This window comes from Gymnoscopelus microlampas, assembly GCF_963454915.1.
Source record: "Gymnoscopelus microlampas genome assembly, chromosome: 6".
In the NCBI taxonomy this organism is placed as follows: domain Eukaryota; kingdom Metazoa; phylum Chordata; class Actinopteri; order Myctophiformes; family Myctophidae; genus Gymnoscopelus; species Gymnoscopelus microlampas.
Window position 1 is genome coordinate 40,668,030 of NC_139943.1, and position 26,993 is coordinate 40,695,022.

General features: G+C 43.3%; 1 protein-coding gene across 1 annotated transcript in view; it reads left to right on the forward strand.

Moving 5' to 3' along the window:
• The window catches only part of sema4ba (sema domain, immunoglobulin domain (Ig), transmembrane domain (TM) and short cytoplasmic domain, (semaphorin) 4Ba), a 48,343-nt gene that overhangs the window by 1,020 nt on the left and 20,330 nt on the right, over nucleotides 1-26,993 (forward strand). Inside the window, exon 2 of the mRNA XM_084059048.1 lies at nucleotides 18,428-18,830. Coding sequence (XP_083915174.1) covers nucleotides 18,713-18,830 — 118 coding nt within the window. The 5' untranslated portion in view covers nucleotides 18,428-18,712. The remainder of the gene's footprint in view (nucleotides 1-18,427; nucleotides 18,831-26,993) is intronic.

The following is a 26,993-nucleotide window of genomic DNA, read 5'->3' on the forward strand; positions in this document are numbered from 1 at the left end:
TTTTTTTGTTGGCTTGTTTCTAAAGTGTAGTTGCTTATTTGGGCTTGCTTCCTAATGTTGTTTAAATCAGTGGTACCCAAATTGTTTCATGTCAAGGACCCCCAGATTAAATATGTAATTGTCCTCAGACCCCCCCCCCCCTTCCATCTGGAAATATTTAGTGCCAGGGACCTCCATACAAGATTTGTGTTGTTAAAATGTTTCAAATAATATTCAAAATGTTTCACTTTTTTCAAGATTCTTTGGAAAATAGCAGATCTAATCAGCTATTTTCAAATATCCGATGCATATAGGTTTAAAGTGCTTGTGTCCATACCATAATAGTCGCTTTTGTTCTTGTTTTCATAGACCTGGTTGCTTATTTCTCTCGCTTCTCAATCTGGCTCACTGATCCTATCCCAGCTAGGAAACTTTCCATGAACTCTGAAGCCTGAACTAATCATACTTTGTCGCACGACTGTGCTGCTTGCTGAAAATAACACATTTTTCGTGTCCTGTTTTTACCGTGAAAATCTAAATTTGTTTTGGCAAGGAGATATAAATTATTCTTTAGGTTTGCAGTTTGAAGTTGGATTCAAAATCATTCAATCAATTTACTTCTCTTGGCAATTGGCTGTGTGCAGCTTTATGAGTGAACCTGCGGTGAAGGTTTGTAATTGCGACGCTAGCAAAGGGTTGATGATGTGAGTCTAGCGGTGGGGGCAGACGCAGGGCAAAAAGGCTTCAGGTGTCTGTGTGTGAAATTCAAACCTCCCACCCTCCTCTGCTGCCAACAGCATTGTGACGAATGCCTGCCAAAGATGTGTGGGAGGTACTGTAGTTACTCTATCAGTGGTTACTAAATAGAGACCATAATGGATACTGTATTAGGTTTATGAAGAGTTCAGCAACACATTATTGTCCCATTTGTTTTGTGATTCAATAGGATTTGACTTAAACAGCTTTTACTTGCTTTCTCCTCAGCATAGTATGTATGATACAGTATGCACCGCACGATGAGTGAATATGTTTTCTTTTATTGCCTCATTACGATAATAAGGCAATAATAATAAGGTTTTATCATTTGATTGTTTTATGTTGTCCATTCAGAGGCACCTGTCAGTACTGTATGTCAAGTGGGCAATCAAAGTCATTGTCTTATATGACCCCAGGAACGTGAAGGCCAGCCTATCTGATACTGTGGGTGTTGTCTATCCTGTCTAGCGTGCAGTCGGACAGCTGGATGTGAGAGATAACCCTCCCAACCAAGCTTTAACACACACACACACACACACACACACACACACACACACACACACACACACACACACAGACACACAGACACACAGACACACACACACACACACACACACACACACACACACACACACACACACACACACACACACTCACACATTTAGCTGATCAACAAACACCCATTTATTACAACATTGTAATAAAGAGGAGCTTTCATGGGTTATGCATTATTTATTTATTTTTCTCGTAAAAGAGCGGGACTTTCTCTCGAAGTAAGGAGGCGGAATAATGGACAGTTCTATCTCGGAGAGGATCTCGGAAAGAACAGAGACAATACTGTTTTTAGACTTTGTTACATACATGGTGATTCCTCTCTCTGTTGTAGATTTCCAAGGAGAAAAGCCTGGCTTTTGCTGATGACCTTGCTCCGGTGTTTTCTTTTGGTTTGATCCACAAAGAAAACAGCTGGCTACAGCATTCTGGGTAAGCGGGGCCTTGACAATGAGCTGCCTGTATGATGCTGTCAGAATGAGTTTGGCGTGTTGGTAAAGGATGGTGCCTATTATATCAATAGCTGAAATCCAGACCCCATCAAGATAATATTAACAGTCATGAGAGGGAAATGAAAATATCCCGTTTATGATGCGTCATGACCTGGAAAAGGTACTTCCGTTGGATTTGTTGAGTTGTTGTAGGAAACGTCTAGTCTGATTAATGTGCACCAAGTTTGGCATAAGCAACCTTGATGCCTTGTCTGCATTCCATGTCATTGTTTGTAGATAATACCTTCAGGGAAGCCTAATTAGCACTGCTGCTTAACTAATTTCACCACCACTGAATCACTGCCTCTCAATGAAACACAATGTCACTGTTGTACTGCTGTGAATGATATATCACCACTGTTGAGAAAGATCAGCAAAGAGAAACTATGCTTCTGGGTTATGAAGCAAGAGTCATAGTGAAAGCAACAGACAACCTGACTTTACTTTTTCTAAAGAAAAGAAAGAGAAAGAAAGAAAGAAGAGAACAAATGCATGACACTGCTGTATCACAGCATAATCCCTTACCCTGGCCCCATGAGCACATGTTTCCAATCATTGTCAGCATATCCCAGGGGCATTTACTCCGCATTAGACTTCATCTGTTTATATAGGCAGGTTGACTAACCAATCCACCCCCCCCCCCCCCCACCCCACCCTAGTTGTGTGTTTGTGTGTGAGAGGGAGAAAGAGAGAGAAGTATTTGTAAACACGCTTGCTTGTACTTGCGTACAGTACATGTGTGCTAGCGATTATCCTCATAGGCTGGTTGTCTGATGTGTCATGTGTGCATTGCTGTCAATTAGATCACAATTCAGTCATGCAATACGTTCTGGTAGTGAAATCAAGGGATGTATATAAACTTCAGTAACAATAGCGTATCACCTCAAAAGACCCATTTGCTCAAGTTCATTGAAGTGCCAAAGTATGGCCAACTAAATATTGCTGGCCCCAGATGTGAGATTTAAGTCCTAGTCATTCTGGAGAACACTGGCTTCAAAGGATGAACAGATTAGAGGAATAGATTGAAGAATCAGCTACTGTCAAATAAATCAAATAAAATCAAAATTTTGTATGGCTGTTTTATGCAGCCATAATATGTTACATTTTGTTAAGTTGTGTTTAAAAGGTGTCTGTAAAATCTGATGTGATCACAGAAAAAAAGGGTTTGCGGTAGTAATTATCTTATTCATAGCATACCATTCATTGATGACGTCTTTTGAATCGACTGTCTACGCTGTGGCAGTGGAACTTAGCGTAGGGTCAGAGTGTCAAATGCAGTGAGAGAGCTTTTGTGTCTCGGTGGCGACCAAAGCGAGTAAGAAAAGGGTTAATAGTTGAGACGATAGGGTAGGGGGTGGGCGTTGGGCTGTCCTCTGGAGTGGCCAGCCACTTGTAACCTGAAGGTTAAACACAGGCCTTCAGGGAGTTCTTTTACTGTGTACTCACTGATGGGAACTCTGTAAACACATGCATTCTGGGAGCACAGCGGTTGCCTATGTCTTTTCCCAGTCCAGCACAGTGCCATGACGTGGGAAATGACTGTGGACATGGAAGGGGGCCAGATCGTTGTGTTTGCTGTGGCGTCTCAAAGAGCCCTCACATCTGCCTTTTAGCCCCTATAAGACGTGCACAAAAACAGCACATACGTACAAGACTTTTTTTCTGCGCAGGTCCTTATTTTAACTGTACACAAGTCTGTGGAATGTCTTCGGGAAGACGTGGGGTTTTGTTTACACGCGCGTCAGCGTTTCTCATGTGCTCGGTGTGTGTGTGAGAACCGCAAGATTGTCTTTTTGGCGGAGGGCGCGGTGTCCGTCACCCTTTACTTCACACCTGTTCCTCTTGCATGTCCATGTTACGCGCATTATATACGCTTCTATTTTAAACAGTAGCCGACGCTGGTATGTGGACATCCATCCATACGCCTCTTCCCAACGCTGGACCAGAGCTAAAAGAGGGTATGCGCCCCGTCACGTACCTCAGCGACTGTGTAGGAGGTTTTTCGTTAGCCGGCATGGATTTGTTTGTGTGCTTCCTGTCATGAGTAACGAGAGCAGGGCTGATTAATGGAATCAGCCTTCAGCCCAGCTTCAGTTAGCAGCCTGCCCCCCCCACCCCAGGCCAGCCCACCTCCCCCTGCTGTGATTTGATATCTCTGAGCATTCCAGGTTGTGCCCTTTACTCTACTAATGGCGCTACTGACCTGCTCAGACATTCCAACTGCAGGCCGCTGATCACACACTTCTAATTGCTTCACTGCAAAAACAAGCCAAGCTTTAGTCTAGTCTCACTTGCATCATAAAGTGTTGAACTTTCTGAATAGGGACATCCTGACATTTCATGGTGCGTGCGCATGCACACAGACACTGCACACACACACACACACAAACACACACAGACACAGACACACACACACACACACACACACACACACACACACACACACACACACACACACACACACACACACACACACACACACACACACACACACACACACTAACACACACACTAACACACACACACACACACACTAACACACACACACACACACACACACACACACACACACACACACACACACACACACACACACAGTTTCATATTCAGCTGCTAGTGTAGGGTCCCCCCAACACATGGCACTCCGTTTACAGATACGCTTACTCTCAAAGGACAACAATGGAAATGAGCTCTTGAGCTTTATAGTTTTATCCTTGTGAAGTTGTGACAGATATACAGTCATGTATTTGTGCATATGCATTTTCTCAATAAAGATGTCAATCATTCAATCAATCAATCAATCCTCCTATTGGCTTTGTACATGCATAGTGGAGAATGTTGGGATGTATGTTTCTCCATTTAGCCTGCTGACAGTTGTAAATCATAAATGTGCAAAGGAGGAATGAAAGATGCTGGTGTTTTACCACTTTCAACTTGGCATCCCTATTTTGGGCATGTCATTAAAGGTGAAGTCCTAGTCCTAATCCTAAATAGCGAAAATTGCAGATTTACAAGTTCACGACGTGTTGCATGGTGACACATTGTGACGAATGACTTAAGTCATGCAAAGATAAAATCCCAAATCATTAGGCAGTGCAGGTAACTTACACTATATAGTGTGTGTAAGAGCAGGAGTGTGCTGATTTTGTTCTCCCTGGCCACTTATTTGAATTGTCACCAAGTATGAAAACACAACATGTGCTGCTCTGCCTGTCTCTCCGGGTGAGCATGATGCAGGCCAGAGCTGGAATGTTTTACAACCGCTCGCCCCAAAGTCAAAGGCTTTGCCAACTCTTCCTTTCTTATGGTAATGGAGGCAAGACTTGACTTTAGTTACCCTTGAGTTAGGTTATAGCATATGACAGCATATGACCCAGTTATAGCAATATAGTCTGCAGACGTTCGTCTTCCTGCACACCAAAAGATCTACTGGAACCATTCTTCCCCTACATTTACAGACTCATCTCTTTTTTCTTTTTTTTTACGATTTGATAGCAGACTGTATCTTTTCGCTGATACTTGTGCTTCTAATGCCCGACATAAAGACAGAGAGGGAGGTTAAATGTAATAGGGCCCAGGGTAGGATAAGACAGCAGCGGTCCAAAGGCTTCCTGCAGCAGAGCAGACTGTGCGCCAGGCCTAGCAGTAAGGCTGGCAGGGCAGATGTTTTTAGGTGAGAGGCACAGTAGATAGTGCAGTCTGAATAATTCATCAGGTTGGATCGAAGATGTGATATATTAAGACACAGGGCGAGACTTCCTGTGGCCCTTTCCCGTGCTTTCTCTGTGGTGTTTAGGGGCTGCAGGGCTCAAATCCCCGCGTCTTCCCTTTCTTCCTGGCACTTGTCCACCGGCATCTGGGCAGTCTGGAAGACGGTTATAGATACTCTGCTTCTGGGTCTATAGAGAGGGCCTCCAGACATCTGGAGGGGCCGAAGCTGCTTAGCATGCAGGTATCTGCTCACAGGAACTATCACCGTTGTTGCTTTGCTCTTTCTCTGTACGGCTTCCAGAGTCAACCTGGTCTAATTTGCTCAGGTAACAGGGTCCATTCATATCCAGGGATGCTGTAGCATGTGTTACTGTCTGTCAACATGAATATGTGCCATATGAAAGCCAGCCTTCCACAGACTAGTTGGAGGAGGTGTGATATGGTCCATTTCAAGTTCATTTGACAACAAACCACTTTTGACGAACTTCTCTGGAAAACATATTCAGACCGTGTCGGATGTCTTTGTGCAGAAGACGGTATTCATTCAGGCCAGTATGCAGAAGGACTCTATAATTGTGAGTACTTCATGAGGATACTTTGAGAGATTGTGATGTTTGTATCTGAATCTTGTCCTTTTGAGATTAATATTTGCCTACTTTCGCTCCCGCCGATGAGTTGGTTTACTTTGGGTAAAGCAGAATGTCTGGTGTTTATTCAGAGCCCACTCAAGGCCCCACACAGTCTCCTTACATCTTTATAGCCGTCAAATCCAGGAGAATTTAGTGTATTTGATGAATTAACCCATGATGAGTACAACGATAAATCATGTCTGGAATATATAAAGAGTCTAAGAATAAGAGTAGAACTAGGATTAGTGACCAAGTCACTCAAGCACATAAACATTATGGTTTTAAGACATGAAGAGATATGAGGTCAAGACCTCCTTCAGTTTAACCTAGACAGTTTCATATTGGAAAAAACTGCATGTTGGGGAATAGCATTGCATCAGCACACTGTGACTCGACTTGTTCCTCCAGACCCTAAGTTGTGAAAGTAGGTGAATGTGTGTGAGGCCACGCTATGTGGGCTCTGATATCACAATGAAGAGGCTCAGCTTTCCTCTTAACAGATCATTTCACCTCCATCGCTCTGTGACATCGGCACCCACCTACGCGCATCCAGCCGCAGGGACTGCTGCACTGTGTGGACATGTCAAGGCTCTGACTGGCTCTCGAAGTGCACTTGCGTGTGTGTGTGTGTGTGTGTGTGTGTGTGTGTGTGTGTGTGTGTGTGTGTGTGTGTGTGTGTGTGTGTGTGTGTGTGTGTGTGTGTGTGTGTGTGTGTGTGTGTGTGTGTGTGTGTGTGTGTGTGTGTGTGTGTGTGTGTGTGTGTCTTTCACTGCATGAAAAGAGGTTATGAAGAAGTGCTTTATGGGTACTTTTGAAGATCACAGGTACATTAAATGCCTGATAGAAGAAAGCTGCCAAGCACTTGCCGTAATGAGATTTTTGCATTTTACCTCACACAAGCCTCGCATACTAGAGTACTAATTCACTACGTCTTCATACTGATAGTTAAACAAAGCATGTGACATAAGATATCTGCCCGTATACCTGCAGCCAGCTGCACTGAACTCTGTCATCTGATAGGCTGCTAATCCCCTTATTATGCCTGTCTGGTTAAATAGAGCAGTCAGTCGGCCTTTAAATCACCAGCCAACAGATCAATGTAAACTCCATAACTTTACAGTGTACACGGCTCTGTATGGAATGACTGAAATTACAAGGAGATGTTCCAAAACATCGTGTTAACTTAGGCCTAAAATGGGTGATATATCAGCATGATAAATTGGAGTTGCATGCATGAAATGTTAATAGTCTGTGATACAGGACCCATGGCTTGGCCAGGCTTGGCCAGGACAGGTTGAGAGCTTGAGTGACGGGAACTCATCTCCCCCCGTATGGTTTGTGAATAAGGCTGCCCTCATAGGTCAAATCTGGTTGTCTAGGACTTAGGATGTCAATGACTGGAATTTACCCTAAATATCTGCATTGTAAAGGATTCAGAACATGGCTTGCATAACTGGGATACCGATGCCAGCGAAGTGACTCTTGAAGATTCGGGGTAAGGAATGTGCAGCCTGCTATTGATCTTGACTAAGTGAGGTCACTGCATGTGGGGGGCGGCTGCCCCAAAGTCAGACCCCACATGAAGGGGACAGCCCCTCCCATGCAGTGTGGGGGCGCAGTTTGGCTGCTGGTGGATATCATCCCTCCACACATGTATGTCGGGGACTGTAGCCAGAGGAGAGGAAACCCGTTCAACCACAGGCGTAATCATGACAAGAAAGTCTCTCCATGTTTGTTGCCCCAGGATCAGTTGTACAGTAGACATTATGACAGTAGTATGACATTTGCATATTCTTATCACTGTGAAGTGATTCAGTGAACCCGATTTGGAGGAGAATTATCAGACAGACAATCTTTTGCACTCTCACATGCTTTAGAATTCTCTCAAAATGCTTAGAGAGCATTTTATGCCATCAGCGGCACAAAACACAGCCTATTAATATGCTGAGCACGGCGTGTCTACAAAAGGGAGAGACGCTTCAATTTAATGGCACCTTCAGGTTTGTTAATATCGGTCCCATGTTATATGAGCAGGACTGTATGTAAACAATTGACCCTCCATTGACAATAATTGCACATAATAAACCACTCAAAAGATGCTTCACAGGAACCGTTATAGAAAATACACAGTTATACAAAAATATGAGATTAGTTAGGACTCACAACGCTTTACGCTGCACCACGTTGTGAGCTTGTAGATCGGCTATTTTCGGGCAAGCAACTAAGTATAACTTAGGCTTCAATGTCTGAGCCGTACAAGAGTGTCAGTCACAGTTGGAACAAGCAGAACTGTTCTAGTGTGTAGAACTAGAAGGTTCCTGCTCAGTCTCTTCCTGGCATCGGGTTGAAGAAGTGCCATTGAGTCAGACACTGAACCCCTAACTGCTCCCTCTGCCCTCAGTGTGTCATGGGTGAACAATTTGAGTGGCCGTAAGACTAGAAAAGCACTATATAACTGCAGTCCATCTGCAATACAAATAGAATATTGTTGTAGACTTCCCAATGTGCTCTGTGTGTCGACAAATCTCTCTGCACTGGAAAATCACTGCCAGGCTTGCCAGCCCACGTTAAACTGTTTGTTTTATGTTGAGGGCAGCGATTTTCTGACAAACATATTACGGAAATGTTATTTCAGATTTCCACATGTCCACATCACAATATATGAGGATTCAGGTTAAATATTGGTTAAGGTGTCCTCCTCTACAGTGTCCATTTACTCAAGAGAGTATTCAAATGTGCCCTTATAGGTCCATTTGGTTCCATTTGTATACTCTCTGAGTTAACCCATTCAATACGGGAACGCTTGGGAACAAAATATTTTAATTTTTAAAGCAAACATTTTTCTCAACTCAAATCTTTGCTTCTCAAAATGTTTAGAAATGGGGGTCCGCGACCAAATTACATCATTTTGGGTGGTCCTTGACGTGAAAAAGTTTGAGAACCACTGATATTATAGCAACACACGGTTTTCAGAAAACTAGATGCGTTCGCGGATTGATTGGGTTAAATGAACACTATGGATTTTACTGTGTAAGTAAGGGATGTCTGTGGTCTGTGTCATTGATGAGCAGACTTCCTGAGCCTTTTATCAGTGTCACACAGTGATGGATGTGCTCAGCCCGCTGCCCAGTGGCCAGTGGGGATGTGTCGGTGGAAAGCCTCTAAGCTACTGGAATGCGTGCAGCCCCTTGCTGGGGACATCAAGGGAGAACAGCCACGCTGCTTTGTTTACAGCATTGCAAGAATGCCACACCATCCTAATCGATTTTGAGGCAGACAAAAGGTTTCAATGCGTTTTTAGTGGTGTGAATAGAATCCATGACTCGGCATGGGGAAGAAATGGGAACGTAGCCGAGGCCCTTTATTAATTCAAATGAACTATAAATATTTGCTTACTGTGTAGTCATACTTTTTATCAGGCCAAATTCCTATTTTTAACATGCACTCTAATCCACAGTTTGGGGTAACTAATGCTTTAAGGACTAACTTAAGTCAGGTCTTTGTTTTGCTTTTTGCTTTTTCTTCAGGTGGTATATGCCTATTGATCTATTTTTGACCTCTCCTTTTCTAAATAAATAAAAAAAACTAAAGTACAAAATAGTCATTATATGCTGAAGGTTAAAACTTAACACTTGTGTGCATTATTTTGACAAAGGAAAATGTTTGCATAAGAAAGGCTTGATGTTTAACTTGTTATTTATTTAAGAACACTGTTCAATACAAAAGCTGCTTTTAAAGGCAGATGTTGTAGTTAGATTACAGCAGTATTTATATACACTGTAATTACAGTAAAGTAAGGCATTTTAATATAACAATATTCCAGCAATAGCTACAACATTCTGTAGATGGCTTCTGTTGACTTGCAGTACCACATATCAAGTCAACACAGCAACAAAACAGGAACAAGAGATAAGGTTTTGCAGTGTTATCACCTCTCAACCCTATCAGGGTCAATATTTCACAATGGTGAATGCAGAAGGAATTATTGGGTGAGATAAATCCAAGCAAGTGGGGGCATTTGGAAAAGCAACAAGTGTTTCAACAGGCCTGACCTACTTACAGCAGCCAGACCTTCAACAAATCCTCACCTGTGACGTTGGGATCCCTCATAAAAACATCAGCGCATGATATCTTTAACAGTGCACAGAAAAGATGAACCTTCAGGAACACAATTACATTTAACTTGCGCGCTTGCAAGTACTGTATGGCTTAGGATTTTCAGTCCTTTGTTTATCTTTCAGTATGTAGCATGTGCAAATCTGAAGTGGCATTATAAACCTGCTGGAAAATATCCCAAGGCCTTTGTCTGTGACCCTACAAGGTTATATAAAGGAAAGTGTGAAGTCAGTGGCCTGGGTAACTATAGTGAAAGCCCCGATCCCACTTATGCCATGGAAAATAGAAATGGAAAGACAACCCCATACTGTAGTCTCAATGCCATATGTGAACCTCATCATATGCACATCTCATCATCACTAGCCCACGATATGGCACTTGGCGAGCCAGGCTGACGGAAAGTCCGTCGAAATGGCTGTGGGAGATAGTGGTCTTTTTCCTAGCGCCTCCTTCCTGTCCCAGTACTGCATGTTAAGCATATGTGAACTGAAGTGCTAATTGCTGTGACTGCATGTGGAGCGTCTCTGACAGCTTCGGCAGCCAGGAGCCTTAACAGAGTCTTCTGATGGAAGTGTTTTGACTCTTCTGGCAGCTGTTAGCGGGGGGGGGGACTTGCACTTACTTGCAAGTGATGTTGTCAAATTCTTCATCACGTACAGAGAAAGGGAATGATCATTTATATAATATTCACTTCTAGACTCAAGTGACTAGAATCTAGTGACACTCCCAACGGGAATCGTTCCCAGCGGGCATCGGTCTATTGCGAATGTTACCTGTTGGGAATGCTTGCCCCTCCGGTTATGCAATATCCGTTGTACCCATTGTACCCATTGTCAGAGTACTTAGTGCAGTACCCATTATCATAGTAACTGAAGGCCAGCTTAAACGTCAGTACTATGGGCATAACGGTCGGATCAAGGCTTCCGCACAACCGCTGATCCAACCGACTTCATACATCGCACTCCCTACAGCCCTTTTCGATACGCATGCCGAGTTTGAAGTTGATCTGCCAGCAGGTTCTCGAGATACACGATGGACAGTTACACACACACACACACACACACACACACACACACACACACACACAGATTTGCATAATTTATAGGATTTGAGAATTTCACTTTAAACAAAATACACAAAGTGATGTGCAATATGTTAAAGTCGTTTTTTATTCTATACAAACTACCATAATTGCATAAATAAAAACACTTGAAATTAACAACCTGGACTCGCTCGTCAGTGAAATCTTTTTCAAAACATTGCTTTGACAGTTTAACTGTACGTCAGCTTTACTTATTCTCATTGCAGAGCCTCCGGCATTGGCAGCATTTAAGTATGGGAGCAATTGTAGAGTAAGCAGTAGGCTTAATATCCTCCTAGTATTCACATTTCACTGCAAGCAAATGTCAGGGTAAATTATTTCCCCCAGAAAAATGGAAATAAATTCCCAGGAAGACACAAATCACAAATAGTAATAATGAGTTGAAAATTGTATTATTGATATTATAGACATTAAGATTGTAACTCCAAGGTTACATTTGTATACTCTCTGAGTTTCACTAACTAACTAACTCAGGATTTTACAGTATGACTCGTTATTAGCCGAAAATAGCAGACCTACAAGCTCACATCCCGACCCGTTGTGAGCTTGTAGGTCTGCTGTACACTTATGATACACTTGACTTGAGTGTACCTACTTTTTCCAGGAAATGGACTGACGAGGTGAACCCAGGCTAAAGACATTTTCTGTATTGATTAGGAGCGATGTAGATGAAGGCAGAGAGACATCATAAAGGATTTTTATGATGTCTGATGTTTATTATTTTATTTTAAAAAATAGACTGGATTTGCTAGATGTACTAACTTTCATTCTGAAGCCTCGAACAGTTCCTTTTTAAAGTTTCATTCTTTAGTATTTCGTTTTTTACCTGCATTTGTCTGAAAGGTAAATCTCAATGTTGAGGTGTTGCTGAGTGTATCAAAGGAGAAGGAAGGGGAGTCTCTGTTTCTTTTGAAGTATTGTCCGTGCTATATACGAGGGAGGGCAGTTAAATGAATCATTTCTGTTCCTTTTTAAAACCTACAGAACACCCATTCCACCCAAGAGGATTGTCACCAATGCTATTAATCCCCTGGGGGGGGTTCTCTTCTGGACTTCCCATGCTGCTGACCTCACAGCATTGTTCTCACACCATCATTGAATGCTTTATCAACGAAAACAAAAAGATCTGAATTTCATTTTTGTTTTATATGCTACGAGGCAGACATTTAGGCCTCAGGTGTCATGGGTATAGGTGTTCCTCTCCACAATACAGGGTGTGATGAGAGGAAACTGCACTGTGGAATAGAAATAGGCCACTTCAGCTTGATCAACAGGGCAGGCTACTTCCCAGAAGTAGATCAACTTACACCGGTGTTAAACTAAACTAAACTGAGTCTAAAAGATGGACCCGTAAGGGTTACATTTTACATTCTAGAGGTTGAATTAGCACCCAGGAATTTGCTAAGTGCAAGCTTCTAATTCCACTTCTTCTTGTCAATCCCTCCGTGTTTACTGTGGCATGAAACTTTATTCATGACAACACATGAAAGGTTTTAATTTGGGTTTATACTCTCTCTGAAGTGTTTTGACAGGGAGATTTGGCTCTAGTACCAGGAAGAAAAACAAAAAGAAGCTGCAAAGTTACTCATACACTGGCGAGCCAGTTAAATGCACTAGACAGAACTGCTTCAAGTAATAAAGATCTCATTGCGACTCTAAAAAGGGACATCCGTCGGGTGGGATTAGCTGCTCTGGTGGGACGTCCGTGCCCACACAAGAACCAGAGAAGAATACATTTGAGTTGAATGTTAACAGAGGAGCCTTTGCCAGCAGCGATGTGAAAGCCTTTTTGCTTATTGTTGCATTTCACAGAAGTGGGAAAAATCCTTGCTGTTTCAGGTCACTCCCCCCCGCCCCCCATGCACTATTAACACTTTTGGTGCCTGTCTGAATAAGACGTGCGCCTTCACCCACCTCTGCCCTGATAGTGATAGCAGGCCTGTCGGCAGACCGTACGCAGCTACTTTACATTTTATCAGTGAGCTGCTTCTGCTGGCTCCACATCTGTTATGGAAATTTGCACAGAGGAGAAATGGAATGAAATGGAATATCGTTTCAAATATTTTCACTACTGAGTGCTGGTTGATTTTGGGCACTTGTGAGGTTTCAGAGACAGAGGTGATGAGATGTTCCCGTCCACTTTCACAGCCATATATTACATTAATCTATCACTACACTTGCAGTGGCTGATGGCTTCAAATTTGAGACATTTCTATCTAGTCAGCGCTTGTGATTAAATTAACCTCTGACCATGTGTCAGAAGCCCCAATGGTAAAGCGAGCTTGATGAATTTAACCCCCCTAAACCTTAAGTTCAAAATGTCCCCTATCTCTGTTCAATAGTTTAATAAGATTTTAATTAGGCAATTAAAAGTCTTTGAAATAGCATATGGTCATAATTACAGCTGGGCAGTTCACTCAGGGATGAATGAGCCATTAATTACTCCTAGCTGGGTCTGGGGACTCGCCTTAAAATGGGCCGAGCAAGAAAGACGCAGGAAAGGTTTTTTCTTTTCTTTTTTTCTCAGTCACCTAATCACAAATACAGGCTATAGAATGTCCATATTATGGGAGGGACTGGAGAATCACTCAAACAGGAATGGCAATGTGGGTTAGTAAGGGCAGTGCCTAAAAGACATTGAAAATATGTTGAAATTACAGAAACTTTCTTCGTCATTTTAGTCACTTTGTCACCGATACTTGAAGCTCTGCAGTGGAGTCACTTCCACACTGCAAGCTCCTATCTGACTCACAGATAGGTATCTTTAGAATTGGGTGAATGGTTGCGAAAGAAGAACCTGAGCGTGGGTGAGCGACCGCGTCCACACTTCCGCTCTGACATGCCAGTGAATCAGTCACTCCATCCAAATGTGCTCCCTTGCTCTCCCATTAAAGCCCCTCCTGACAGATGACATCTTCCACATCTCACATCTGCTCCACACTGCTGAGGGGTCCTTCAGCAGGCGAGGAGTGGCAGTGGGAGGTGTTGATCCCAGGTTGAAGGCCACATCTGGGAGCATGTGGCCTAGGGGGCCTGCGCACAGTGCGCAGGTGGCGTGACGTAGGTGGCCTAGGTTTGTGAGTGTTTACAGGTGGTTCGTAGAAGGCAGCATAGGCATGCCAAGAGGCCTTATTTATCACTCGACAGTTTTCCGGTCAATGGGCAACAGTGTGTGTGGAATCCAGCCCTGACCCCTCCCTCTTTACTCAAATGACAAACCCTAATGGCCATGCCACCTGCTTCTGCAGTGTAAGCCGCACTGTTATATATACACATACGTACGTACACACACACGCACACACGCGCGCACGCACACGCACACGCACACGCACACGCACGCATATATACTGTGTGTGTGTGTGTGTGTGTGTGTGTGTGCGTGTGTGTGTGTGCGTGCGTGTGTGTGTGTGTGTCAATGTTACTCCCAGAGACTTATAAGTAGCAATGCCAGTGCTGTCACTTTTTTCCATTCAGTGATATACTATAGGCTACTGTGTACTGTTTTATACCAGCTGTATTACAGGAACTGACTGATAGAGTGGGGTTGGGAATTTCCCTGTTTGGTTAAAATGAAGCTTACTTCCTTTTACTGTGTCCGACTCCTCTTTGAGGCATTCTTACATTGTAGGAGAGATAAAAATCCAAAGGTTTGCGTTACCTCTCTTCAGAAGGTTTGAAAGCCTTTAAAACTGAACGCACTTTACTTTGCTGGAATGTGTCATTCTGTTATATCTTTAAATTGGCAGGAAGGTGGTAAGAGATGGATGTTTCTAAATCACTTAGGAGGAACTCAAAGCTTGTTGGAAAGACACAGTGTTCCTTCAAATGTGCGCGTCTTCACAGCCCTGCTAACTTATGGGTCTGTTTTATCGCAGCCATGTGTGAATGAAGCAGTTCATCAGGTGTGTTGGCTTCTCTTTTTATTCCTAGGCAGAGCTTTACACACACATTTAAACGGAAAGGAAGCAACAATCACTTGATTCATGGTTTGCCTCTCCCCAATTAATTCTTCGCCCGCACGAACGGTCAAAATTGTTGCTGTTACTCATGCAAACGATGGGCTGGTGAGAAAGCCCCTTTGCACCCTCACTGAAAAAGTGAGTAATAATAGTGCCAGTCCAGTGTCAGTCCTTTAGGCCAGTGGTTCTCAAACAGTGTGCCGAGACACGCTGTGTGCCGTGAGACAACTCCAGATGTGCCATGGGGTTGTGTGACAACCACTCATTATTGCAAATTCTGTATTATGCAAGTTAATGTTATGAATTATCTTTTGATTTACCATATGATTACTTTGTGAACTATCGTTTTCCAATACAGAGCAAAGGCAAATTCTATACCCAAATAAAAACATTTTTACACCACTTTCAGTCTGGATAGGTGAAAAGTTTAAATTATTTTTATTTATTCATTCATTTGTTTTGACTGTATATACATTTTCAAAAGTAGCAGATCTACAAGCTCACAACGTGTCGCGGTGCATTGTGAGCTTGTAGATTGGCTAATTTTGCCATGAATACTGGCTTGCCTTGAAATGTTGTCTTGTCCTTGGTGTGCCTTGGAAACAAAACGTTTGAAGACGCTCTACCCCCACCCGTCAGTGTGAGAGATGGCAATACACCTAATACTTCCTACTGGGACTGGTGATTTTATGTAGAAGCAAACCCCAAAAAACATTGGGTTTTAACCAGAAATGTCGCTTTCAGCATTTTAAAGGTCCAATTAGTTCCATTTGCTCGGTGTTTTAACAAAAAATGTCACTTTCAGCATCTATAAAGGTCCATTTAGTTCCATTTGTACACTCTCTGAGTTAAAGGAACACTCAGGATTTTACAGTGTAGTCAATAAAGGGATGATTCAGTACGTTGCTTATGCACGATGGAGGAGAGAGCAGTGGAGTGCAGAGTTGCATATAGATTGTGTCGCGGTCAGAGGGGCCCTTGTTCTCTCTTTCACACAGAGTTGATCTCTCTGCGTGGCTCCGTTCATTTTCAGCTTTATGCTATGCTAAAAAACTTCTCTGTTTTTCTGTATGTCACACCAACCCCAAAAAAAACCTACCTGTTGGTAAAGTGGGGCACGACTCCAAATAGTTTTCACACAAATATGTCTGTAAGTGCGCACAGGCTTCCCTCTCTGTTGGTGGGACATCTATCCACCACGGTTTGGACCTCTGCACCAGCCACCTGCCAGCACTGGCCCCTGAAAGCCCATTGGCTGCTGGTCAAGCACATATCTAGCCTTTGAGTTTGGAGTCTTTGGGGATCTGAAATCATAAACCCATCTGCCACCACATTCATTTGCCTTCATCATAGTGATCATAGGCATTTTAATTAATATCCATGGAATACCAGGGATATACAGTAGTAGGCTACTGTATGTACATGATGCACTGTGGCAGATGTTTTTCTTTAAACCTGTATGAGCACAAAACACTTATCAAGCAGGTCATTTTAGTTTTTTCAGCTTTATTGAATACTATACTACATACTGTACATACTTATACTACTATATGACTTTGGCTGAGTTTCTATAAAAAACAAAAAAAAAACAAAGATCAGAAAGTAACTTCGCATGTAATTCTCCTGATTGTCAACAATATCCTACTTTACTATCTCTTGTTTTCTACACTGAAACATCATCACTGATCACACTCAGATCAGTGATGATGGCTGACTGAGAGTCAGAAATGTCGTGACAGAACCCCCAAAATAGTCTTGCTTCACTCGCTAACTCGTGCCATTGATTGGCAAACCTCACATGTAACCAATCCTCCATCTTGGTTGTATTTAAAGAGCTGCTCCCAACCGTGGCATCTGTAATAGAATCACATCATAAAAGCCATGTCTGTATTAAGTTACTGTATCATCTTCTGTCTCTTACTACGCTCAGTCACATAAGTGCTTACAACATAAATACATCATTAAGGCTAATGCACAGCATGTGTGGGGGTTTTCTTTCAAATATGGTGTAATTGTTTAATTGCTTATCACTGATTCTAATGATTCTACTGTAGCATACTGTATCTGAAGCAGCACAGAGATCTCTTTAACAGGGTTCTGTGGTCTGTAGGCCCTTTTAGTTCCATAATTCCCTTAGCCACGAAAGCCTTAAATCACTACATCCTAGTTTCTTAATGAGTTTTAAGGGAGTTTATAATTGAAAGCAGACCACAAAGGCTTTTATGCTCTGCAGAAACCAAAGCATCTTATAATGTGATCAATTGTAATTATACACACATTTTTTGGCAGTCAGAAATCAAACAAAGCTGCCAACTTGTGTTAAGAGGTACATTTGTTTGTTTTTTTATGTTGCTTGTGAGCTGCATGTTAGCCAGTGTCAAAATTGGACAACAGCTCTGACTATTCCTGTAAACATGAGCCTTTAATTGCAGGCACATTATTTCTAAGCAATCTGTTTTCTTTTCATTTCTGTGTACCTGAGTGTACACAATCCTCAGTGTTAATTTAACTCAGAGAGTGTACAAATATAACCAAAATGGACCCGTATGGCTCCATTTGGTTACATGATGTGTACACTCTCAGAGTTACAAATGGATAAATTAACACTCAGGATTTTACTTTGTAGTATTGTGCATGGACAAAGTTTATTCTGGATACAATATTGTTAATGATTACTACAATGATGTCGCTGGTTTATTCTTCTGAACAGAAAGTGAAAGCAACCCCATGCAACCTCTGGAATGATAGTAATGTTTAGTGAAAAGGTCAGCTGGAGACCCACAGACAAAGAAATCAGCTTTGGGGTTGTATCCCCTCCCATGGCATTTCTTTACTCAAGCTTTCAAATATAATACGTTGTGATCATTATGTGGCTGGAGGATTATTTGTATTTGTGAAGATAGAGTCTAGACATTTTTTTTCTGAGTCGTGAGCTCATTTAAACTGCTGCCAATCGGCCAACTATGTAGTGCTTGAACAGTAACAGCAAATACACAGTTGTATCTTTGTCAGCAGAGTATTGTAACTGAATGATTCTTACAAAGTACTTTTCCAGCATGTATAGAGGAACTGTGAAAGCTTTATTATACTGTATACTAATCTGAATGAATGTTCTATTGTGTGTCCTTGCAGGTCCCAGCTAAGAGCCTGCAGCGTGTGCATATGGAGGAATATTTGCGGAGGCCGGCAGTCCAGGGAGGCTCATTCTGAGGTCACAGGTCGTCATTCCGAGCCCGGTGTCGTCTGCAGCCCTGGAGGAGTGCCTCAGCTTGGCTTTCACAACAGTGCACAGGTCTCCCATTCAGGGAGCACCGGACCTACAGGAAAAGACCTAGTGAAAACAAACACGGGCCAGAGAAAGGCGCTCTTCATGAACTCCCCAAAACCCTGAAAGGCAAACACTGCTGCCAAGGAGACATGAGGACAGTGAGCATGGCCCGGCTCTGTCTCCCAGCCATCAGCATGCTGCTGGTCGGCTTCATTCACGCGGCGGTCGCCGAAGACGACGTCACTCCGCGCCTCAGCTTCTCCTACAGTAAGTTCAGTTCAGGTTCTCCTCTGCAGAACAGGCCCCGGTGTGGTTGGCAAACGACCACAATCTGGACTGCTAATTTAACTGTGTCAAAATGGACTGGTAGGGTCCATTTTTACACTCAGGGTTAAAAGTAACACACACGTAGCTAGACGATCAGATATCTCCACCTACTGATACATCTGGGGAAATCTAACATACAGTATAGGCTAGAACAGTGAGAACGGCCGCTGACAATGAATGACCAATGACCACCCTATGAATGAATGACCACCCTCAAGTCTTTGCATTGTTTCTGCAATGCTTTTATGTTTTTCATTTCTGAATTGTTTCCACCCAGTTTTAACCCATACATTGAATTATTGATGTCACCACACACAGTAGGGCGGAGATCTCTGATCGCCGAGCAACGCCAGAACTAGTAGTTTTTGCTCCTCTGGGTAGCTCATAAGGAGAAACCCCAGCATTCCTTGGATGTCGGAGAAGGACGAGCGAGAGGCCTCCTTGTTTACCCTGACATTGTGTCCGCTCCACTGACCTGCAGTACGTCTGCGGATCATCCGTTTACTGGAGCGTAAGGGAGCACGCTCTTATAATTGTTATTCATCTATAAATAAAGTGTGGCTTTGAGGTGGCCCCAGCTCGGCCACGGTGATGAGAGCTAAGGAGGTGCCCGGGGCTGCGTGCGTGCCGGGGCTTTGTGAGATGCTTGACATGGACGGCAGGGTGTGGTGAAGTGTTGACAAACACATAAACAAGAGCCAGGGCTGTTCTTTTCTGGGCCCTGGCTCTGTGAAGTCTCTCTGGGAGACACGGAGGTTGGCAGCACAGCATTCACATAACTGCACACTGATGATGACCCTTAGCTGTTGCGTTTATACCGCAACCGTTTGACTTTTAATGTGTTCATACCATCGTTGTCAGGCAGAAACCTGTCCAAAACTTTAATTCAGTATGGTAAAAATAACCTCTGTTCCAATGTAATTATTATTTAGTCAAAAGCTCTTGTTACTACTTTCGTTGGTTAAATATTTACAAAACCCACAGAGAGACTTAAGTACTTTAACTTGGTGTCTTTATTTTGAGCATGTCATTGTAGGTGAGTAGTTAACAAAAGAAATAAGCCAGATCTACTGGCTTGTGAGCTTGTAGGTCAGCTATTTTCCCTATTTTACATTATGCATTTGTGTATTCAACCAGATACACCAAGATGCTTCTTTATTTGTATTTTGAGGTCCTGCCTGTACTGTAGATCTAATTATGTAACTCACATCGGTGTTCTCATTCATGAACTCGAAAACCTTTTCAGAAAGTGTCCATTCCAAAAGGTGAAAGATTCACAATAGTTCATAATAGAGTGTTTTGTTTTGTCTGTGTGTCTAGACTATAATGGTAAGAAATCCAACTAAATCCATACTATGAATGGCGTTTCCATTGGGCTGGCTCCGTCAAGTACTCACAGGTCACCCCTAATCACTAAATGAACAGGGGCATTGTGCTGTGCCTTACTCAGTACAATGTGACACAGACGTCACCAGCATTGGGAGTAATTGCTCCTTTACAATCTGCATTATATCTATTTGTAGGTGAGTTATGGGGACATGTTCTCTCGATACTAACTTGAGCCTTGGAATGCAGAGTAACCCAAATGAATGATGAGATTCCACTTTTTTCCAAATGTGTTAGATATCTGTATCGTTGATGAAGCCATAGCTGTGCATGTGATATTTTACACTCCGGTTAGATTCGCTTATAGTTTACACACAGAAGACAAATGCAATGGATTGCTGTGCACGGCATTAGTGTCAAGTATTGATTTTTTAATTTGCCATACAATTAATCACATGTGACAACAAGGCTTTAAAGAATAGGGGTTGGGTTTAATTATTTTTTTCTAGCATGCTCAATCTATGTGCTCCATCAGTTCTCGTGTTTACTGATGAACCCACAGCACCGCAGGTCGAGGTTGCAGAAAACAAAGCATAATGATGGATTATTATGCCAATGCAGGCTTGCAGTGATTGAACTGTGACTCACGTTTTGGGCATCATTATAGTCTTAAAATACGGGGAAGGGGGGCTCAATCAGTGCAATGCTAGTCCTATCTATCTAGATTGGGATAAGCCAAGCGGTGCTCCTTGGGGCTGTGGGCGAGCATGCATCCAAATGGGTCAGTCATCTTGCATGTCTGAGCCTGCAGCCTCTCCCTCACATAGGATCTTTATACCAACAGGTAATCTCTCTCACCTGCCAGCCTCTACAAAGCTCACAGCTTGGCCCCGGTGGAGCGTTCCACAATAGCACACACCATCAATCACTCACTGAAAAGACCCTTCACATTCACACTCCTCCTCGTTCTGACGGGAAGATTTTCTTTCAGGGCGCGTTGCCGGTGTTGAGCACGGTGATAAAACTTGTCAAATGCACATGTGACGAGCTTAGATGACTTTATGTAGACGAAAATGATCTACTTTTTCCTCCTAGTCTATTTTAGTATGGTTTTAACATATTAAGACCTGAGGCCGATTCTACAAATGCCTTCTAAATCAACTTTTTCAAGATCAAAAATAGCATATGTACAAGCTTGCTGTGAGCTTGTATATCTATTTTTGAAAAGCCAACGCTAAAATATGAAATGACACGCTTTCCCGGTTTTAATGGGTTAAGTAGTAGTTTAACTAGCTAACCTCATTTTAACCTTGCTATATATAGAGCCACTATAATAACATTTGCTGTAACTTTCGCCATGCTGATGAGCTCTGCCTTTTTCCATGCATGTTAACGTTGGGAAATGATTGACTTTACAGAAGCAGTTACGCTCTGTCAGTCGTAAAGCATCTGAGCGCTTGGTTTTAGAGGAAGTATACAAGCTTATCAATATCATGGTTACAGTCATATCCAGTTGACTAGCTGTCTGATGAGGCATTACATCTGATAGGGGAGCTGTGTGGCTCAGGTGATAGACTAAGGGTACAAATGACCCCTGCAGGCCTTGGCCTGTGTCACAAAGACTGAAGTGACAATCTATATTAGACTGGTAAGGAAGCAGTTTTATGCCACAGAAGCCAGCTTTATTACACAGCTAAATTCCCTTACAGGTCAATTTTCACACTCTCAGAGTTAAACTAATGCTCTGGATTTTTTCTGTTTACCATGGGGACGTTAGCTTGTTTCCGTGGTGACAGGAGTTGCCGTGGGATGGTAACGTCCGTTCTGCTACACTGACATTTTCCAGCCTCCCGCAGAAGGGCTTTGTCACATTGTGTTTACTGTATCGCCGCTGTGGGACTCAGAGACCTGAACTTTATGCCGTAAAAACGACCCCCCCGCACACACACCACCCCCTCGCCGCAGGCCCTCTGTGTCTTCTCTGGATGTCTGTTAGCTCGATGCGCTGCGTGCCTTTAATGTCAGTGAAGTGGGCAGGCCAGTCGTTTCCCCCTCGTCCCCAGCGGCGGCAACATTTTCCTGGACAGATTTCCCCTCCCCTCCTCTTTCTCTGCCTCTCGGTCCCTCGGTCCCTGCCTCGCCTTAATGAAGAGGGTAATCTGCCATGAATAATGAATGGGGATTTGTGTGTGTTATGGTGTGAACGCTCGTCTGGTTCTCATTATGCGCCTATCAGGATGGATCATGGGTTCGGGGAAGAGAGCCTACATCTGCTTTTCTGTCCTGTGCTTTGTTCCTGGTTTTAATGTGGACCATGCTGGCTGGCTTAGTGCGTTACATTGCAATTTTAAAGGCGCACCTACAGTATAAGCGTTTTACGTCGTCTCTCCTGGCTCGTCCGTTTATCCCCTTGTTAAACATTATGAATGTGGTCAGTCATGCTATAATTTGGTTTAGGAGCCATCCCTGCAGCCGCTCGACACGTACAGCGTTATTAATCTGAGCAAGTGAGTGCAGGCTACTTGCATCAGCCACACTCAAGTAATGGAGAATGACAGTGACACTAAGTGAGACAGCATTTGTTTAAAGCTTAACAAAAGAGCTATACGTATGCTTTTAATTGTACGTAGACTGTATGGCAGTGGGAGATCTCTCTGGCCTCAGGGTTGCTGTAGACATGCTACTTTAGGCCACAAACGATAGGCAGATTGTCGATTAGGCAGTATGAAAAGTGCTGTCCGAAAAGTGTGACACAGCGTGATGAGCGCGTCTCATAGTTATGTAAATATTGAAGACATATAGCTTGTAAATAGACAATTCTTGAATTTGTTTTTGAATTTTTCCACCTATAATAGGCCCAAAATAGGTACGTATGCCAGGTTAAATGGGGTTATGTGAGGTGACGATGATGATGTTGTTGTGTGTGATGCCATCATATCTACCTGTCAAGTTTCTGTCACTGACTCTCGTCTAGGGCTCATGAAAGGACAGACTATACTGCTGTGATGTGGCAGTGTTCACTAGACCCACTGTCTCCAGTCCAGCAGAGAATAAACTATAAATCACGCTCAACAGACCCTGTAAAAACACTCCCATGGACTCTCACACTCGTTTCCAAGGTATCGTGGGGACATCCTTAGTGTCGTTCGGCTGCTAAGCAAGCACGCAGCATGAATCCACGCCAGTCAAGTAGACGCCCTGTGCAGTGCTTGGCCCATGGGGACTATGTGTACATGAGGTCATGGCATATGGCTGATGCTTCCGACCTGTTCGCACAGGAGGAGAGAGGGTCACGCCGAGGTCCTGGGGAGGCAGCCGGCTGGTTTGCATTATTGTCTTCCATATTGCGGTTGAACCGTGGGTCGGCTCCATGTGACTCCCCGACCGAGAGGTCTCGATGGCAGAGCAACATTCCTCTCGCTCGTGGAAGTGGGCTCCAGTATAGCTGAGGTGCACACTCGTCTATAAACTGCTGGGCTTACACAGCACTTGGAAACTACCGCTTTCCTTAAATGAACAGTTTAATTTCATTCCTTCTCCCAATAAACGTTTCCATGGTAAGCTTAATGGTAAGTTTCGTCAGTTTCCCCAACATTTATATGCCCATCTTTGTGGCACTAATCTTGTGGCACTAACCTCCCAATGTCTGTTTTCCGAAGTTGAACTTAGAATTGAGGGCATTCTCGGCATCACCATGGTGCTTGCATCAGGCTGCCAGTGGAGACAATATCCTGCTAACAAGAGAAAGCCTCAGCACTTACCAATACAAACAGCAGGCTCACAGCTTGCCTAATGAATCTCCTGGTGAATCACCCCTCCTGGCCTGTTATCTTAATGCAATCCAGATGCCTCTCTGTCCCTGCGCTTCCCAGGTTGAGTTGCCTTGCACTAATATACATTCAGGAGCTTCGAATATCCAGTGCAATATGACTCAGGCTAATTACGTTAGCACTCTAGCACGGCCTTGTCCCCATCCTGCTGCCATCGGACAACGTGACAATCGCTGGAGCTCTGACACTGACCCAGTCAGGCTTCCTTCAGTATATCTGTGGACTGCTGTTTCTCAACAGAGGGCCGTTGATCACTGCCTTCTAGAACCATACTGTAACATCCGAGTCTTTGAAGAAGTACTGTGTGTGACATGGACAGTCAATCAGCCTTAGTATATCCTATATTAAAATGGAAAATTGGAAAAGTTGGAAAAGTGTTATTTTCCAACTTTGTCTTCACCTCTCCTGGCCTTGAATATTCTTCAACAAGGGCAACCTAGAGTTGTGCATAATTGATATATACTGTAACCCTCTTGGCCTTGACCTTTTACTAACAAATTGCACCACAGGTCAGATACTGGAGTTAGAGATCTAATATATGAAGCTCATGGCCTTGTGTTTTGACTTGATGATGATGCTGTACGATAGTGTTTTGAGTCATTGCAGACATACATGTATACATTACATACTGCACGTACATGCCTTTTCGCCGGAATCACACCTCTCACACAGTAACATTTTTGCTATGCTAGTATTCATGTTTCTATACTGTTGATAGATAGCCCAACTAGACCTACGCTAGGGCCTGATATAATGAACCTCACATAACCTTATAGGCCTTGTCAAATCCTAGCTAGTTTATATAACCCACCAAGCACAGTATAGTGATCTCTTTAACCACTTTAACCCTGGTGTCATTACTTTGGGCATGTCTTTCTTTGTACATTTCATTATGCGTTGTGAACTTAAATAATTTTTTAAATAAAGGTAGATGTTCAAAAGAAAAAAAATAAGCTGCAATCCGTTCATATTCTATCCAAGATTCAGATTTTTACTGTTCAGCTATAACAAAGCGCTCATTAGGAAAGGTGAGATATTTCCTTTAGAATTTCATGCAATACCTAGTCAAATGTCTCAATAGAAGAGCAGGGAGACCACTATCTAACCACCACAGTTGTGTTAGTTATATTTTACTCACATTCTCTACCGTACAGATGGGTTCAAATAACATATTGTTCAAACAAAAAAGTAATACTTTAACATTTCTGAAAATTTTAAGTGGTTAACATGACTCCCCTTTTGGAAAGCATAGTTCCTGTCTTGAATCTTCTCTCATGTCCCTTTTCAGATGAGAATGTAGGTCATGTTTATGGACAGACACTGGAAATGGGGCATGAGACATCTCTTAAAGACGTCCCATCAGATTTCTATAGCATGCCCTCGCACTCTCAAAGAGAGATGGGTATTTTTTCCAGGTCACCTACTGGTGGAGCATGACAGGCACTAATCTTTTTCGGCACTAGACAGACAGCGTTAGCTTATTGCCACAGTGAGGAGCTGTCATTTATTGCTGATGATGTCACGCAAGGCTCTTTGTTACCCTGCGTGCCTTGTTTTGGGAGAACAACGAGCTCTCTAATATGAATGAACAGAATCTGGCCCTGTTGTAAGAGGAGTTTGCTACACAGAACACTGGCAATTTGCCGCTCAGTGATGTGCATAAGAGATAATTAGATTTATTTATACATTTTCTGCTTCTGTTTCCTTGTAGTTCTGCATATTTTAAGTAAGAACGTGTGTGTTTTAATGAGATGTGCGGCGTTCAGGCTGTCAGAGCCGATACAAACGGCCGCCTCCCGAGGAAGGGCACTGATTGAATCGTTCTGTTGTAGTTGCCTCATAAAATTAGGCACTTAGATGTTCCACAAGGAGGGACAGATTGCGCTACATTTGCCTTTCAGGGGGGATGCTCCATGCTTTTAATTAACTGTACTTTTTTGGACTCAAACCCATCGGGAACTCCACTGCGACAGAACGTGGAGGGTTCCCTTAAAGCAGAGTCTAGGAAGGGCGGCGTATTACAATCCATTTAGCAGTGTCATTTGCAGAAATGACATTTAATTGCATAATGACGGTAATGATCTTATATTGCTTACAGCTGCGAGAGGTCGAAGCAACCGCTGTGTGCTCTGTTCGAAGCACTTCATGTGACCGTGGAACTCTGGAGTCACAGAGGAAATACTCTGAGCCACACAAAAGCTGCTCTCTATATCACTGCAGGATGTGGGATCACAGGCCTGGGAACCTCGATACGATGAGAGCCCTGGCACGTGCGTGTGCGTGCACGGACACAGGCGCGTGCGCGGCGGCACACAAATACTGGAGAGGTGTAATTGGCAAGATAGTCAAGAGGAGGTTTAAATAGCACTGTACTCAGCACTGGCCTGAGTGAAGTACTGGAGGTGTTTGAAGCTGTAGCTGATAGTCACGCTGTTGTATTTGGACCCAGGTGACTCTTAACACTTGTTTAAGGCAATAACTACCCACTGCCATCTCAGCACTACTTCTTATTTTGTGTCAAAATGTGGACAAAACTGTAACCTGTTAACCTTGATAATAATTGACCATTTTGCTTCTTACATCAGGTTTTGGACATTCAGCCTTGTGATCAGTCTCTAGAATTGTGTCACTACTCAAACCTTGTCCCCAAATAACTTGCCTCTCTTTGTTCATCATTGACTCTGTGGGCCTCAATAATAAGAGTTTCCCAGTGAGACTGAGTGACAAACTGCCGCGAAGTGCTGTAGCTAGCACAATTGAACACTTGTGCTCATACTGTAGGCCTTTGAGAGGAGGCGGGGGCCCCCGACACGACGAGGATAAACCAGCTATGATATGTTGCATCTATCTGGTTTATCCCTGCTGCCCACTTGGCTGCCCTCTCACTGACACCCCTACTGTATGGCTCCAGCAGACACTACCCACTCTTACACACTACTGTACCGCT